The sequence below is a fragment of the Parus major genome, chromosome 3, assembly GCF_001522545.3.
Source record: "Parus major isolate Abel chromosome 3, Parus_major1.1, whole genome shotgun sequence".
In the NCBI taxonomy this organism is placed as follows: domain Eukaryota; kingdom Metazoa; phylum Chordata; class Aves; order Passeriformes; family Paridae; genus Parus; species Parus major.
The window spans coordinates 11,562,202-11,580,594 of NC_031770.1; the positions used below are offsets into that span (position 1 = coordinate 11,562,202).

The window sequence follows — 18,393 nt, forward strand, 5'->3', positions numbered from 1 at the left end:
AGCCAGACTGGAAATGTCTCTGCTTTATTCTTCTTCAGCCAAATGCACCAAAACAAACTCCAAACCCCAGCACCACTCAGCTTGGTGACACTGAACACTTCCAGGACACACCTGGCAGGAGAACCTTGGTTACTTGCAGTCAAGGCTGTGGCTTCACACAGCAGAACTTTGTGCCACCTTCTTTATGACCCAAGGCACATGTATTGAACAAAACATGTAAAGTAACTTTAACATGAACACATTGTTAAGGCATACAGTTTTCAAAGATTTTTCTTGAAAAAAAACAACCAAAAATATTTTTTGTAATTTCCAGCATTCACTTCATGATGTTTTATGACCTCTTCAAACCTAGTTTCAGCCTGCACTCAAAGAACCCCATCACTCTCAACACAGGAGCTTGGGTGGAGCAGCAATATTGCATGATTTTCATACATTCATTCACTCAGTAGCTGGTGATCCTTTAGATAGTCCAAACAAACCAACAGAGACATCTTTCATTGCCCTACAGCTTGGCAACCACCTTGTCACAATACAAACATCAAATTAATCTTGAATTCTTTTGAAGAACCTGAGAACTGATTTAATACCTGAAACTCAGGGACAAGGACAAGACTTGATACATGCCTCCTCCCTCCAACTATCACCCTGCCAAGGACCAAGCTACTCCACATTGAGCTTTGTTTTTATGTTCATGGCTGCCAGCTCAGCCACAAAGTAGCGGAAGACATGGGGCACAGGGACAACCTCGATGGTGTCCACCTGGCTGCAGAGGGAGCAGGAATACCTCCTGCTGCTGGTCACAGAGGACTGGGACAGTTTCTCCAGCACAGGGGATGTCAGGCTGCCGCAGCTTGTGCACACATAGGCTACGGAGCCGTCAGAGCAGTTGAACAGGCGGTCCTGCAGCAGGAAGGATGTGCCATGGGCCAGCAGAGCATCTCGCTCCATCTCGCCGAAGCGGATCCCACCTTCCACATTCCTCCCCTTGACAGGCTGGTTGGTGACAGCATCTCGGGGCCCCGTGGTCCTCACCTGGAACTTGTCAGAGACCATGTGGCGCAGGCGCTGGTAGTACACCACGCCCACAAAGATCTCTGCCTCCAGCTCCACCCCGCTGATGCCGCTGTACATCTTCTCTGTCCCAAAGAAGTTGTAACCCGCACTCGCTAAAGTCTCACCAAAGTATTTCAGAGCAGACTTCTTCTCGGTGAAGGTGAAGGGAGTGGCATCATAGGAGACCCCATGCAGGGCTGCTGACTTCCCTGCCATGCTCTCAATTAACATCCCAATGGTCATGCGGGAGGGAAAGCCGTGAGGGTTGAAGAGGATGTCTGGAACCATCCCATTCTCTGTGAAGGGCATGTCCTCGACGGGCCAGAGCTGGCTTAGGATGCCTTTCTGTCCGTGACGGCTGGCAAATTTGTCTCCAACAGTGGGATTTCGGGGAACCCTCACAGTGATGCAAGCCTTCTTGAACTTCCCAGTGCCACGGTCATTGCTGCACAACCTAACGTTATCCACAATGCCCACTTCTTTACTCCTGTGTAGGAATCATAGCAAAGGTGTCAGGTTTGCTAACGGTTTTTAGTTTAGAAAGGAAAATGAAACAAAAAACATAAACCACTTATCAAATGCCTTGGGACAGCTGAGAAACACCACCATTCTTCAATGTAGTACTCAGTAGTGAGGGAACTTGGACTAAGAATCAGGGCAAGGAAGCAATACAAAGGCATCTTCCAAGTGCCATTCAGGTACCACTTTCAGGCAATCATGTGCCACCCATGATTTAAAATAAGGATCATTTCAACTTGGTTCATCTGTATCACACTTTGTATCTGATAAACTGCACCCCACTGCCATTTCCATTGTACTAAGGCAGCATCTCCTTTCCCTACCACCAATAATTTACACCATACTGATGGGATCCTAAAATAAAGAACCCGATTTCAGTTCTTCAGTAGAGAGGGAAGTTCAAAACAGAAAGGGAAGGCAAAGTGTGAGGTTTGACAAATGCCTTGTTCAGGGGTGTGCTCCTTCTCCAAATGAGCCCTCAGCCTGACATTTCATGTACCAGGGGTCTGCTGCAGGCTTAACTGTTACAATGTCCACATACAACCAGCACAGGCAAATCACCAAAAAAATATCCTCTTGGGATAAGCCAGCTCTGAAGCACACACTGGCTTAGAGAAAAGATGTGATACATGCCTGGGAGTCACCTAAAGCATGAACTTCATGCCTTCTGTGATGCCATGGATACTATTATGTGAGGAGAAAAGGGAACATCTGCAGGGAAAGAGCCAACTGCTCTCCCCACAGGGTGAGCAGGGACAGGAGTGACAGGCTGACTTACGGATAGTACACAGTGAAGGTCTCCCCTGTGTTGAGGTTCATGAAGCTGTAGAAGGGGTCCCCAGGCTGCAGGATAGACCCAACAAAAGGCAGTCCATCAGCATCCAGCTTCTCCCCAGCGTTTGGATCGTTAGGCCTGATGCCAAATACTAAATTATCGCCTGCCCTGCTGGCTTTAAGGGAAAGGTCAATGCTCTCCACCTTGATTACACTTCCATAAGCAAATCCTCTCTGCCAGGAAGATTTATTTACAATCTAAAAAGGAGAAACAAAAACCTATTAAAGACTTGCTGAAAACTTCAAAAAAGAAAATATTTACAAAGGTAAGCATCAGATCAAAATGGAAACATTGTCTTTTTAAAGCCTCCCAGTAAGTCACCATTACAAAAAGCTCAAGCCTCATGTAACTCCAGTATTTTTCAAAGCTGGAAGGCCACTGCCTTGGACAAATGAAGCTCTGCTCTACTCCCAGCACCTCCAGCATTGCCTACTGTAACAGCACAACCACTGTGCTGCTGAATCTGCCCAAAAAGTGTGAGGACCAGCAGAGATAGAAAGTGGGGGTTTTCAGCTGAATATCACCCCTACTCCCAGTGTCCCACATCAAATTCCTTCACAGGACAGCAGGATTTTTCCTTCTGGTGCCTTACCATTGCATCTTCCATGTCATAGCCACTGTAGGAGATGACAGCCACGATGGAGTTGGTGCCAACAGGATAGCTGTCCATCCCATAATAGTCATACATGCTGGGCCTCACCAGAGGGCTCTGGGGGGTGTGCAGGTGGTACAGCTTGTTATCTGAGCGATCCTTGTAGTTGTAAACAGGAAACCCCATGGTCTGCTTTCCTGGAGGGAAGGCAGGAAACCTGGGATTTATTTCTCTGTGTATCTTGTTAAGAAAAAAGCTGGGAATACTTCCTAATTTAGAGGGATTATCAATCTCAAACCCCTTGGAATTTAGTAATTGCCCTAAGCCTGGCTATAATTTTTCTATAACCACAATACTCAATTCCTTTCACAGCATTTCATAAGGATTACATCTAATTTTGTTTTCTTTTCTGAAGATTTGTTTTCTTTTCTGAAGTTTCAAAATCCCCACTAAGGATGGTGTGGTGTTTCTGGTTTTGCTTACTTGGGAAGTTTTTTTTTTGTGTGATTTTTTGTTTTGTCATTTTTGGGGAGATGTATGTGTGTCTTCTTCCCAATGTTTCCTAGAGTGAAGCCCATGTTACGTATTTCCAGGCCAAAAACCATTTGCTTCTGCAGCATCAATATCCTGGCAAGGGAACTGAATTTTGAACAGTCATATTGCTATTTGAAGAAAAGTATAAGAAAGAGGCAGTGTTTTAAGGACACCTTTGTGGTAATACTGTCTGAAATTCAATACACCTGAGGTGCTAATGAAGTGCTAATCCCCTTGTTGCCCAGGGTCTTGCAGCATTGGGTACTACAGCTCTTACCCATCTGGCACTGGTACATGTTCCGTGGACTTTGGTTGTGGTCGGAGAAGGGAATGAGATTGGCCACCACGCTCAGAATACTGTGAGGGAAGAGTTCCTGGTGAGTGGTCACTCCAGGCACCACCTCTGACTCCATTGTTGCCACATTCATGAAGATCTGCAAACATCAAATTGGATAATGCTTGTTCACTTCCTTCTTTTAAAGGGAAGGAAAAAAAACCCAAAGCTGTCTCTGATGGCTTTCTATCCATTCCAGTTTGAGCTGTGATTGTTGTCTGCACTGTAGTGTATTAGCAAACAAATCAGACAGCTGGGAAACCACTATCACAGATTAGCTGCAAGGGAAGAGAGCCTGAAATACAGAACTGCAGTAATGTGTCTCCTTTCTGTCTCCCACTTTAACAGTAAAGTGGATGAGCTCTCCAGCAATCCACTGCTTGGCTGCCCAGGGGCCATTTGGTGAATGGGATGTAGCACAAGATGACATGCTACACACAACACAGCAATCCTTCGCCTCAAGTCTTCACAGAGTTAATAACTGAGGCAAGATTTGAAGACCTTAAAAAGATCTTTACAGTTCAGCTACGATATTTACCAGAAATAGATTTGCAGGAGTGAAAAACCCCATTTTGTCACCTATTCTAGCTCTTCAACACAAGCCTCATCCTCAGCTCCTTTCATAAATATTTTCCAAATCTATTTTTGATGCCAGATACGTCCATAACATGGGAATATGCAAATCCCACCTGTTCCAGAGTCCCAATCCATTCATTTTTTCCATAGGATAGGTTCCTGACAGGCCGCACCATCCGGCAAGGGTTAGTGAAAATGAAGAGCCCAGGATACAAGCTGGGTTTTCCTGTCATTGGGATAAGGACCACTTCTGCCCGTGCAGGAAATCTCTTCTCTTGTGTTATCTGTTGGTGCAAAGAAATAACAATCTAGAAACACAAACCAAGTTTAACTAAACTGCATTCACCTGGTCACACAAGGAAAATGTCAACCACAGGTGTAGCCACTAAGAAAAAGCTGTGGAGAAGAGTTCTTAGAAGTACTTTCAGAAAAACCTCCAAGTCCAAAAAAAAAAGACAGAATATGTCTTATCTTACCTTCTCCAAGCAAAGGGTCTTTCAAAAATTGTAACTTCATAAACCAACACATGAAACATATGAATAAAAAAAAAAGGTAACACAAAAGCACACTTCAGTACTAATACACAACCAAAAATAACTTACTGGGTCAGATTAAAAAAAAAAAGAAAGAAAGAAATGGATGTCTAAGAAATTCTAAACATTCCTATTTTTGACCACTGCATGTTGAAGATGTTTAGCTAAGAAACATTTCAAACAAGACAACAAACCTTGAAATGGCGGAGAGTTTCTGCAATCTCAGGAGCCAACTCCCTCTCTACCCAGCCCACCATGGAGCCATCCAGCACAACTCTGTAGCACTCTGAGTAAGGCTGGCTTGGAGCTGCATCAATGGGGGTGACACCTGTGGGAAGAGGGGGGTTGATGGAAGGAACAGCCAAAAAAAAAGCAAGAAAAACACAGAAGTTATTTCTGCACTTCTCAGCTCACACCAAGAAACTTTCTGAGATATCAAAAAATTCTTGGCAAAGCCGTAGACAGGTTCAATGGAAAATTAAAAGCTTAGAATGTCACTCCTCTCCTCATTTTTCTGACTAAAATAAGGATTGTCATTCACAAGTGAACTGCAGTTCAATTCAATTAATTACAATGTTACCACTTAGTCCAGTTTCTCAGAGCTGTGAGAAATACCTTGTGCAATTCCTTGTCCTTCAGGGAACATGCTCACACTACAGCACACAGCTGAGAGACACTGACATTGAATTTTACAGGCTGATGTGCCTATACAAGCAATGTGTTATTAACCACTAAGCAGAAGCCCAGTATGTACAGGTCAAACTTGACTTCACCTTCTCAGCTGAGCAGTGTTCTGTGATGCTGTGTGGAGAACCTTTCCCAGTTATGGGGCTGCAGGGCAGGGAGGTAAGAAAGGAGAACACTTCACTGAACCACCAGGCCAGTGAAACATACCCAGGGAACATAACAAAGGTGGAATGTCTGCCACGGGCACCATCTCGGTGACGATTTCACACAGAGCTGTCATGTGGTTCATCAGCCCACAGGGCTCTCCATCCGGGGTGTCCACGGGGCACAGGAAGCCCCAGGATTCGGGCAGCAGCTTGCGGACAGTCGTGGTTCTCATCTGGGAAAACGCTGCCCCTCTGTGTATGCAGCGGAAGTGGGAGAGGTAGCGGATGAAATTCAGCTTGTCCCCCACCACACAGAGACCACTGTCCTGCAACATGCCCAGCCCTAGGGAACAAAGGTGAGATTTATGTTAGGACCTCATCCAGCTTGAACAAATACAGGATGATGTTACAAGACAGCTTCTTATTTTTCACTGACAACCCCTAAAGATGCTCACATTGGACCCCAACAGGGGAGGTGCACGTGCACAGGCAACTCAGTGACCTGTAAGAGACCTAGAGACTTTAAATTCCAAGCTATTTGTTAAAATCTAGCTCCTTTTATAAACATGTGGATGCAATTGCCAGTGAAGTGACTAAGAATTTGCAGCTGGTATGTTTTACCAAAATTCTGCAGGTTTTTCATCTAATTTGATTTTCTAGTTGGCACTCCATTACAACACTGTCATACTGGACACTTCAGGGAAGCATTGGATAAATCTGAATATACATCAGCAAACCAGTTTCTCTCCATTTAAGCTCATATGACTAAGTGAAGTTCTGATTAAAAAATGTCCCTTCTCTGTCTTACATTGCACCTTCTAGGAAGAAATAATCTTTGGGAAAGCAAATCAAATTATGGTCACTGTTTTGGACAATGCTAAATTTCATTTCAATTTTTCATCTGGGCAGAGGCTTTGCTTTCATAACTAACCTGTTCTATACCATGCACAATGCGTATACTTGTGCATAAATCTTGCCTTTTTCCTCAACAATCCCTTTCTTCAAACCCCTTTTAGCAATTCAGTTACATGTGTGTACAAAGCCTGCCTACAAGCGGTTGTTTCCAGTTAAGAGCTCATATTTACATTGTTTCTCATTCTGTTTTACAGGAAAAAAAGGCATCTTAAGCCTGCAGATTTACCTGTTTTAGACCTCAGGTTACCAGTTGCAAGCAGATACTCAAATGGCTTGGTGAAGTCTGGTGCCATGCCAAATGCCTTCACCAGGCTGTCTGTATTTAGGTTGATATTTGCCTTTTCCGCTTTTTTCTCCAAAACAAACCTAACAGATTGCAGCCAGGTTTCAAGCCTCTCCTACGGTTTAAAAGTGAGAGATTTAAAATTAAGACAGGACAGGAAAGGCTTGAATTAGAACATCAGTTCTAATATAGCACATCAGCTGCACATGCTACAGAACTCCTCTAAAATTAGCAACATGGACAACTTTTAATGAACTGACAGTTTTCCACACTTATTTCCAACACTGGCTTCATTCTATCAAGATGCTGATGGTATATGTCAACACAGAACTAAAAGGAAAACACCCACCCAACAGCTTGGCAATCACTTCCACCCAGAATGGTGATGAATCTGGCAAATGAAGTACAATAACAAAATTTCATAAAGAACAGACAAAACCCAAATCAGAAATTGTACCTAATCTGACCACAAGGATAACTCTGCATACAGTGTACACTGTGTCTACTGTATGCTTTAGACTATTGAGGATCTTAGGATTAAAAAAAAAAAGGGCTGTTAACTCAGTCCCCTGCTGATCTGACAACAAGGGCTAGGCAGGAAAGCAACTTTTTCTGGTTCCTGGTAGCTATTCTATATAGCACTAAAATGCTTCCCCAAGTTCACTTTAAAGCCACTCAAGTAGCAGGGAGTTTTTTAGTCTTTCAACAAAACAATGCTAAAGAAAATTCTGGCTAAATGTAAAAAGAAAGATTAAAGAATTATGTAATAACTCAGGGAAGTATCTTATTTGGGGATGAGAACTACTATTCCACAGAGAATTTCATGGGACATGACTACTCTCCTCCCAGCATCCTAAAATTACATATCCCTATAAATTGAACTGGAATATATTAGTATTATACTAATATAATATATACATATTATACTAATATATATATATATATTATATACTAATATATATTAGTATATAATATATATTAGTATAATATAATATATTATACTAATACAATACAATATAATATATATATTACTAATATATACTATATACTACTAATATTACTATATTAGTAGTAAGTTACCTGTTTAAGTAAAAAGCATGTTTTTAACTTTCTGATCTTTAAAATATTTTAAAGATGTGGGATAGAATACATATATTATACTAATACAATACAATATAATATAATATATATATTACTAATATATACTATATAATATAATATATATATTACTAATATATACTATATACTACTAATATTACTATATTAGTAGTAAGTTGCCTGTTTAAGTAAAAAGAATGTTTTTAACTTTCTGATCTGTAAAATATTTTAAAGATGTGGGAGCCATGACCTCACCTTTAAGAACATAAGGAAAAGCTGTCCTGGGGTAAGCACCTCGTGATTCATGAGACTGTCTGGATTATCCTCCATGCACTCTCCTTTGGCAAAAGTATAGAGCTTCTGGGTCATCATACAGAGCAGGTAGAACTTCTCAGTTCTATTGGTCAGGTGAATGCAGATACAATTGCTGAAGGAAGAGAAAGAAGGAGGACAACCACCATGATCTCTTCATGCTAGCTTCATGTCCTTCAAGTTTCTCCTAAATAATTGTAAACTATTTTTTAAAATAAAAAAGCCTAAACGACAAGGCTTAAGGCAAGATAAACAAACAAGGAAAGTAGATGTAAACTACAAAATATTTTTGTTAGCACTATCAGTGTTCTGCCACAGAAACTCCAAATCTCCACTGTTATCAAGCCATGTATGGAAAACTGTGGGCTGAGCAACAGCCTAGCACAAACAAAAAAAGGAAAACCATACCTAATTCCTAAAGCTGGAGGAAGAGCAAACACCTACTTTACCAGAAAAATGAATTTTTTTAGTTGAATGCCTGCTACACTGACAGTCTTAAAGCACATTCTTCCTCTGCTTTCTAACTTATTTAATGAAAGAAGAATTTAAAACGTTTCTTTTCTGCTTTTTTAACAGATAAAAAAGTTATTCAGAGTTGACAGAGATTGTGTGAAACTGGTAATAAAACACAGTATTTCTATTCAACAAATGTATCCTCAAGCAGTCACAGAGAAAGCTTTAACCTTCTCTTCCTCAACCTTCATGTTTTTCATCAATGACATCACAAAAATTCCATTTAAATAAAAACTGTCACCCTCTTGTGAAACTATTTTGGGAATACTTGTGTCAAACCATTAAATACATATAATCATAATACTCTCACATAGGCCTATAAATTCAACACAATGACACTGGATCACATCCACATACAGACCTCAGAATGAAATCTGCAGCCTGTTCATTGCTGTACCACTCAGGCAGGTTGAGTTTCACTCTGAAGCTCTTTCCCAGGTAATCCAAGACGTTTTGCTGTGTCAAACAGCCGGCATCCACCACTGCTCTCATCATCTCAGTAACACAGTTCACAAAAAAGGTGTCATCTTCCCTTCCTTTCACCAACTCTTCAAAAATCTGGTAGTCTGGGAAGTTAACTAATGCCTGAGAGACAGAAGTTTATCAGAACAGAAAAATAAGGTTGTAACAACATCTGTCTACAAAATACAACTAAAGAACTAAGGCACACCATGATTTAGGTTTTCAGTGCTCTAGAAATGCCCTTCCACAATGAAAACTGCAAAATGCCGTGCAGTTGAGATGCTTAGAGAGTAATGCAGGGGATATTCATACACTGATAATGATCTCTATTCAGACCATTCATTAGAAAAAAACCCACAAAACCATGAGGGTGTGACTCTCCCCTCATCTCTTGTCCCTGCAGTAACTTTCTCTGCTGCAGGCTGATTGCAGCGTTACACAGTTAGGATGGATCACCTTTCTCCAATCAGAATAGGAAGGCTGACTGAAAATACTCCAAGTTGTATTAGCTTCTTCTCATTACTTAAAATAAAAATGCTTTGCAGAACTTCTGTATTTATTCAATATAGAAACCAGAAGCATTCACTGCTTACCTTCAGAGCAAATCCCAAGGGGAGGAAGAACAACTCTTTGCGAAAAATGAAATTCACCATGACACAGCCATTTTCCAAGTAGTGAAGGTTCATATTTATTGCAGTATGCTCATCCTTGACACAGTGCATCACCACCCCTGCAAATATCACAACATCAGCATAAGCTGCACTAAACCAAGTGGATGCATCGCTGTGTCATGTCCAAAGGGGTGTGAGACAATTCATGAGAGAAATGTTGGTACTTGATGGCTGAGAACACCAGGCAGATCGCTCACAACAGTGTCAGTTTCAAATAAACACACCAGCTCAACTCAGCCCTTAGCTAAACAGGGCTGTGCCTCAAGACAGCCAGCACATTTGCTGAGGCTTGGAAGATGCAGAAAGTTCTTAAAGAAAGCCCCAGCCTCAGTTATCCTGTTTGTAACCTTCAGTTGTAGGACATAGTAACACACAAGTATAGCTCCTAATTCCACTCTTATCTCTGTGTTTGGGTGGCAGTGCTGCAGCAGTGTTTCCTGGTCCTGTTCCATGCTATCCACTGCAAGACAAAGACAAATAAAACAAAAAAGGACCATCTAATCTGGCACTACCTTGAAATAAACTAGTGTGGAACTACAGTGTGTGCTCAAGCACCATGGTCCAATCAAATCAGCAACTGGCAACACCCGAGTTTAAAATGCTATTTAACATTTTCTGGCTTAATTAAATTCTGAACTGGTTTTGCTGACTATACACAAAGAGAAGGTGCAGCCATGCACCATAATTTTACTCTGCTTCATGGATATTAAATCTGCCTCCATGAAGAATTGACAAAATCAGTGAAATGAGTTCAGTGGATTACACTGACTTGTACTGACTGTGGGGTTTCAGTTACACTGTTCACAGAACAAAAGGTGACAAGTACTGCAAAGCCTGGAATAAAATCTCACTCCCCACAGGTAGCTCAGACAGCTCCCACAAGGCAAGTCCCTGCTTCTTGCTTGTACCACCATGGTGGTGTGTTTACCCTTTATTCGTATGTGCAGCAAAAAATATTAACATTACACAAGAACTGTAACAAAACAAACTACCAAAATTCAGCCACAGATGGTCACTCCTGTTTGTCCTCCAGCAGTTGTTAGTAGGATGCTGCAGGAAACTGCTGAGCTTACCATACTCTGTGAAACCAGGGCCTCTATTTTTCCACTTGTGTCTTGTCATCGCAAGTGGGAAGTTTCGCCTGGGCATAATCAGCATCCTGATTACTTTTTCTAATCCATTGATTATAAAGTAGCCTCCCATTTCCTGGCAGGAGAAGAAAAACCATTTTAATATACTTAGAAACTCAAGTCTAAATGTAGCAGACTGCAAGGAAAAGGATGCATGCTCCACAACTTAAGAGAAAGAAAAAACCTTTGTGATCAGTGAAGCATCTCTGAAGAGCTGACATTAACTTTTTAAAGCATGCACTCTCTGAAGTTGTCATTTTGAGTTTATAAACCAGAAGGATTTTCAGAGCAAAATATCTTTGTCTGGTCACATACAAACTTACTTTTCTGATTTTCTTTTGTAGTTTGCTCTCTCTTTTTCTGTGAGTTCAAAATGCAGCACTAAATAATTCTGTTTTCAAATACAGACAGCTAACATGCTATGGGGGAGACAGGGAAAAAGCAGCAGAAGACAATTTGGAATGGAAACGTCTCTTTCAGGGCCTGTTCTCCAAATCTTTCTCTCTGCAGTCCCCTTCACAGCACTCTCAGTTGCTGTGTAGCAGCCGAGAGGTTCTGTACCAAAACTGTAAGTACTGGCACCAAGCAGATCGCTCAGTTCAACAACAGCCACAGCTGCAAACTTCTCAAGCTGCTTTATCAAGCCCCCAAAAACTATCTGCTTTCAAAAGAAAATGACACAAAATATAAATGTTCAAGCCACTTGAAACAAAATATAAATGTTCAAGCCCACAAAGAGAAGATGATAGGAGGGACTGCTCAGGTAAAACACAGACTTTCCTGACCCTTAAAATCCCCATTACCTCTTCCTCCTCATGGTGCTGCATAAGGTCTTGTGGAGAAAAACCACACAGGTTGCACAATTTGGACTTGACCATGATTGGAATATACCCTAATGGCTGTTTGATAGTCCCTTGTGGCATGTCATTCACTGACCAGCTGATGTCGGCCTAAAACGATACAACACCAACAGTAAGCAAGTTAAGTTGCTCTTTTATTATTTCCTGCTATATTACCTATACCTTTCTTACAACCACAAGCAGTTGAACAGACTTGTATCACTGTAAAATGGTAGTAATAATAAAAAGAGACAGTAGATACATGCATAAAGATTACACTCCGGGGAACAGTCAACGTGGGTTTACAGAAGAAAATCATACAAGTCTAGAGTCAGGTAAAGAAGCTGCTGTGTGAGCCAACAGGGTTGGTCTGGCCTCCTTTGTCTTTCACACCCTTCAACAGAGCAGCCTAAATAAAAAAAGGCAGCCACAGGATAGGAAAGGAAACGTCAGGAGGTAACAGTTAAAAGCAAAAGAAGAGAGCAAGTGTTCACTGAAAAGACATCTACACTACAGGCTTGACGAAATCTTTCTTCATTTAGCATGCTCATGAGTAATCTGAAAAGCAAAAAAGAAATGCATGCAGGAAAGAAAATTTATTAATAAGTTCTGGCAGTGGGTCAGCAGGAAGACTGTAGGAGCAAGCAATCCTAACTTTTTGTGCAGAATGATGGGCTTTGAAAGATCTGCTGTCCTGCAAGGAAGAAACATTGGCACTGCAACACAAGAACATGGGTTCAACACCTGGCAGCAGCTAAAAGGAGTAAACTGAGTCTCAGAAATTACTGGAAAAAGGAAGTTAAATGCTACTGTGCTCCTTTAAATCGATGGGGTAGCCTTACACAGGGACTGCTACAGTCTGTTCTGCACCTGAAGTGATGATTAAGGGTCTACAGCTGCTCAGCAGAATGGGGGTCACATCTTACCCTGAGGGAGGGATATGGAGCTAAAGCAGCACGGTGGAAACAGGGAATGATTACTAACTGTTTTTAGCTGTGCATGGGCAAGGACAGAGAGAGGTTAACCTGTCCCAGCACAAGGCACTGCAAACTGTTCTAACTGCTCCAAGAATTCAAAAAATAATTAAACATATAGACAATGGAAAAAAAAAAAAAAAAAGAGATGGGAAATAGTTCAGGTAAGAAAAATAAAATCAGCTCTAGCTCAGGAAAATCTAAAGTTGACTGGGAATACAGCTATGAACAACCTGCACTGCCCCACTTACATTTTCAGATAAGGTACTGCACTTAGAGCAGCTTTTATCATAGTAAGATGTACAGCTTCAGAGAAATAATAATAATTAAAAAAACAAAAACAAAAAACAAGCAAAAACCTGAAATTCCAAGCAAGCATTCCCTTGCACCAGGTGCCTCACATAAGCAATCAGCTTGGACATAACTACACCATTTTAATAGAAAACAGCAACGTGCAATCCTTTCACACTGCAAAGGAAAATACTTGCTGGAGAGACGCTTCCTCTCTGGGCAAATTTCAAAGCACGTCAAGAAAACCAGGAACCTATGAACAGAAGAGATTTATAAACTTCTGTATGGCAGCAACGCTGCTTTTGAAACCTGGATTCCTGTAGAAACAAGTTTTGGATGATGCCGCTCTCTGGGATGACATGGGTCTCCATCCAAGGTCTTCCAAGCTGCCTGGTTGCTTGCAGGGAGAGAAACGTGACACGGGAAAGAAGGGCAGTGGGTCCGGGACCACTGACAAGCTTGATGTGCGGGAAAAAACAGCGAGGCCACTTATCACCAACACCCCAGAGCCCAGGCGGGGCAGCGCTCCCTGAACACCCCGTGAGACCGGTGAGCCGGGAAGGGGCCTTTAACCACAGCACAGGCTCGGGACGGGGACAGGCGTGAGCGGGGCCCGGCCGGGACGGGGACAGGAGAGTGCGGGGCCCGGCCGGGACGGGGACAGGAGAGTGCGGGGCCCGGCCGGGACGGGGACAGGCGTGAGCGGAGCCCGGCCGGGACGGGGACAGGAGAGTGCGGGGCCCGGCCGGGACGGGGACAGGAGAGTGCGGGGCCCGGCCGGGACGGGGACAGGAGAGTGCGGGGCGGAGGGGCGCTGGCACTTACGGTGATCCTGCCGCGGTAGGTGCTCCGGAGCCCGCGGCACTCAGCCGGGAACACCCTCCTCTCCTGGCACACCGTCCCGGCCGGCACGGCGGGAGGGGCGATGGACACCCCGACCAGCACCAGCGCCAGCCGCTTGTCTTTCAGCGCGAACTCCACCGGGGGCACATCCTGCAATGGCATCGGGTTAGCGCGGCGGGGACGGGAGAGGGCCCGACCCCGCGGCCTCCGCTCCGCACCCCCCGCACCTGCACGGCGCGATAGACGCCCTCGCTGACGGCGTAGTTGAAGGACTCGATGTGGGCGGCGGTGAGGTCGCGCTGGGTCGTGCCACGCCGCGGCGGCCGCAGGCGGTGCGGGTCCGGGCGCGGCTCCGTCCCGGTGCCCGCCATGGCGCGCGCTCCTCCTCACGGGAAGCGGCGCGCGGGGACCGCCGCGTGCGGGGCTCGCGCCGCCTCCCGCGCGTGCGCTCCGCACCCGGCCCCGCCCTTCCCGGGGCGCGCCCATCCCGCGGCCACTCCTGTCCCCAAATCCCGCCCCGCGCCCACCCTGCAGCTCCGGCCCCCCGAGCTGCGCTCCTCCCGACCGGCACCCTCTGTATCCCTGTCACCCGTGTCCCTTCCCCCGCCCAGCCACGTGCGCCCCTGGAACAGGAGCCTGGATATCCAGCCATCCCCATCACTCTCCGCTACTTCCGCACGCCCGGAATCCCCAGCAACCCCGCTATTCCCCAGCTCCCACCGCTGCCGGGACAGCCCAGGGGGTGACGCCATTCCCGGGTCCTGGGGACTTGACACCCCAGGGACCCGCTGCCCCAAGGAAACACCACAGGCCGTGGGGTTTGCATGTTTTAATGATGGTTTAGGAGAGATGTGGATAGATGCGAGCTCAGCCGAGAGCCGGGAGCTCAGGCATTCGCCAGCCCCACATGCACACGCTGGCCTGAGAGCAGCCGGGCACACAGGAGCCCGAGCCTGACGGGCGGGCAGCTCGGCAGTGCCCCGTGTGCCCCACATCCTCTCAACGCCAGGCTTTCCCAAGGGCTGCCACAGCGGACACTGTCATGGAGCATGATCATGAACGGCACAGAGATGCTCTCCTGGGAGAGAGCTGCGTGTGGGGAACAAGAAATGCTGCGAGCAGGGACATGCAAGCAGTCCTGAAGGGCACTGGTCACAGTCACCTGGATGAAATCAGCGTTTGAGCCTTTCTTAGATTTCTCCGGCGTTCTCCATGGACTGTGGGCAGCCACCAGATTTCAGCAGAAGCACAACATGACTAATTTGTATGGAGCAAGCCACATGGGAGTTACCTGAAACCCAGTGTCCAGTGGGACCAGACCCTGCTGGACAACGCAGCCAGAACACCTGGGCCAGAAATTCTTCATGGATGACATGAAGGGATACAACTAAGACTAGAGACATTCTGCAATATGGTAGGTGTCTTCTGGAAACCCAGCAGTATCCTGGGTGAAAGCTCAGGAAAGAGAGTAAGACCTTTTCTATTGACCTTTTAGCTGAAATAAACTAGAAAACATTTATTGTTGTATATTCCTAAAAAAAGAAACAAACGGAAGTCTCACAGGGGCTTGTGAGCATCACTTGCAAGGTGCACCCATGGCTGCAATGCCCAGCCACACACACACATCCTCTACTCCACCTCATAGCTAGTATTTTGGGTAAAACTTTAGGCACTGTGCTCTCTGTCCTTTATCATTTACCTTCTGTGCTTTATTTTGGGGGGCACTTTGAGAGAAGGTGGAAAATACACATTTTCCTCCAGAGGATGTTGCTTATTCCTGAAAAATTCAGCAAACAGAGGATTCAAGTGTCCCTGAAACACTACCTCCCCCAAGCCCAGCTGGAAAGGCAGGCTATGAATAGTTGCATCATCTGTAGTTCTGGCTCTACCACCAAGCATTATCTGAATTTCCCTTTTGAGGAGAAGGATGGGTCTAGCATCCCAGAAAATGAGCATTTCTTGGGTCATTGTGATGGGGGAAATTTTCTGTTCCCATCTCTCCTGGAGTTTACGAGAGCTCAGCTGTCACCTCAGGCACATCCTGGATGAGAGCGATTGCTTTGAGGTCTTCCCACTGCTGGGCAAAAAACGTGCAGTTTTTAAGCTCAGCTAAGCTAACATGAAAGTATCAGTGGAGATGTGGTGAACTTTGCAAGCTGAGTAACATCCCTTAAGAGCCTGTATTTTACTTCTGTGAGTTACCACCACACTTCACACAGACTGCAGTGAAATTCTGACACCTCTGTGCTGTCGTAAGCTTAAACCCCCAACCTTCCCCCACACCCTTCTCCCTGCTTATCACCCAGCCCTTCCCATCAGGATTGCCTGCTGCATGAAGACCTCTGAAATCTCCATCACAAGCAGAGATGAGTACACCAAAATGCCAGGTTCTCCTGAGGAAGGCAGAAATTCCATTGCTTGATGCACTCCCATTACACACAGGCAGCTTGTAACCTCCACAATGTCTTCTTGTTTCTTTGTTATGGGGAGCAGGAACCAGTTTTTTTCCATGACTATCTTTCCCTGCCAGGGGGATGTGCTGGGCTCACACTGCAAATTCAGACACACTTCACAAAGCAGGAAATGTGACAGGGATGTAGGTTGTACTTGAAGTAGATGTTAGCTCTGAAATTCAGACATCTCAAGGAATTAAACCTCTCCTTCCCCCCAAAGGACTTGATTTCCCATGTGTGTGGCAAACAGGAGTCTGTCTACTGGTCTACAAAATCTCACCCACCTTCCTCCTAGCTAGGATCAAGTTGTGGACTGTGATCAGGGCAGAAGATTGCAGTACTTGTCAAACAGAGGAGAATAAAATTGGCTGGATTAAACAGGATTTGGGTAGAAAGGTTTCAGGTTCAAGCCTCAAGTAAATCCTGAAGGTGAAATCTCAGAGAAGAGCCTAAACTCACTGCAGTGCCTCAGAAGAAACTGGAATCAGGTTTCTGCTACTTGAAACAGCACAAAGGTGATTCTAGAAATCCTACAGCCTGCCAGTGAGCTTGAGGGGGGTCTCTCTACCTCTTTTAAGCAGAATCCAACTGCCTCAGACTGGGACAGACACTGATTCAAATCTCAATAGGAAAAGGGATAGCTATAAATAAAGAAAATCGCCTTCCTTGCTTGGGTTAATTCACCACCTGCAGTTCAGCACCCTTCTGCCAGCCATTGCCTGGGTGTTCAGCCAACCAGCTTGGAAAATGACCTAAGGAAACTGACTTCTTGGTGTTCCTGGTTTTAGGCACCAGGAGAGCTTGCTCCTTTCTATGTAACAGAGCAGAAACAAAGGAAAGGAGTCACCTATTTGGAGCCGAGCTAAGGCACTAATGATGCAGTAGGTGAGGAAAGAATAAACACAGCGGGAGGAGGAGGACAACTCCATCGTTCTCTCCACTCGATTCCCTTAAAAAAACCCAATGTTATCTCTATAGAAAAGGAGGAGCTAATACAGCATTACAGTATCCCTGCTGGGGTTTCATTTTAAGGTTGTTTTGTTGTACTCCCAGAGAGATTTGTTTCAGGTATCAAAGTCACAGGAACTGCTTCTAAAGTGGATTTTGGTGAATGCAGGCAGAGTTATCTGAGCAGCTCTGGCTCATCACAGCTCTGTGAGGATGCCTGTTTTGTTGTTTTTCCCTGTGGTCTCCCATAAAATATGAAGCCTGTCTCTATCACTTTTTGGCATGTTACTGAGATAAGCCACCAAGCTGTGCTGACCCGAGGGGTGCAGTCTCTCCTGTTGACAGCAGTGGCAGTTGTGTCGTCATCACAGCTTGATGAAGATCGATGATGACTGGTTCATCTTCTGCCCAGTGTCATTGAGGGGGAAAACGCTGGAGATGGCTACATCCACAATTCCTTGGCAGAGCTCTGCATACAGCTTCCTAAGAGATGAGAGAGAGAATCAGATACCCAGAGAGGACAAACCAGCAGACCCCTAGCCAATTTTTATGTAGAAATGCGTTTTCCCAGCAAGATCTACAAGATCCTACTCCCATTACAAGGAGTTTCAGAGTGGCAAACAGGAGAGCAGTATCTCTTCCACCTCATTGTATAAACAACAAATACCTTCTTTTTCCATGGTGATAATTCCTAATATTGCTCCCTTTCACAAATCACCACAAAACCCATTATCTATGTTTATAGTCAGGTCAGGCTTCTGAGCTGCAGAAAGAAAGACTCAGGCCCCAGACTTGAGTCTACACAAAATGCAAAGGGGCAGAAAACATCTCAGGGCTCCCTGTACCAGCCTT

At 44.7% G+C, this 18,393-nt stretch overlaps 2 protein-coding genes across 2 annotated transcripts in view; both read right to left on the reverse strand.

Annotated features, from left to right (window-relative positions):
* Positions 1-8: 8 nt before the first annotated feature.
* POLR1B (RNA polymerase I subunit B) lies at positions 9-14,518 on the reverse strand. The gene is made up of 15 exons (XM_015623256.3): positions 14,368-14,518; positions 14,123-14,290; positions 11,997-12,143; positions 11,137-11,269; positions 9,986-10,122; positions 9,292-9,515; positions 8,361-8,532; positions 6,951-7,122; positions 5,871-6,152; positions 5,171-5,304; positions 4,557-4,727; positions 3,811-3,967; positions 3,000-3,196; positions 2,351-2,604; positions 9-1,540 (listed from the first exon to the last, which is right to left on the reverse strand). The coding sequence occupies exons 1-15, from the start codon at positions 14,509-14,511 to the stop codon at positions 661-663; spliced, it is 3,372 nt and encodes a 1,123-aa protein (XP_015478742.1). The 5' UTR covers positions 14,512-14,518; the 3' UTR covers positions 9-660.
* Positions 14,519-14,954: 436 nt separating this feature from the next.
* The window catches only part of TTL (tubulin tyrosine ligase), a 28,373-nt gene continuing 24,934 nt past the window's right edge, over positions 14,955-18,393 (reverse strand). The window contains exon 7 of the mRNA XM_015623058.2: positions 14,955-18,024. Coding sequence (XP_015478544.1) covers positions 17,907-18,024 — 118 coding nt within the window. The 3' untranslated portion in view covers positions 14,955-17,906. The remainder of the gene's footprint in view (positions 18,025-18,393) is intronic.

Coding starts and splice junctions, on each gene's coding strand:
- POLR1B (XM_015623256.3), bottom strand. CDS start 14,511: ATGGCGGGCACCGGGACGGAGCCGCGCCCGGACCCGCACCGCCTGCGG. Junction 3,968..4,556: donor GGATTGGGACTCTGGAACAG/GTGGGATTTGCA, acceptor TGATGTTTGCAG/ATCTTCATGAATGTGGCAAC. Junction 2,605..2,999: donor ATGACATGGAAGATGCAATG/GTAAGGCACCAG, acceptor TCTCCTTTTTAG/ATTGTAAATAAATCTTCCTG.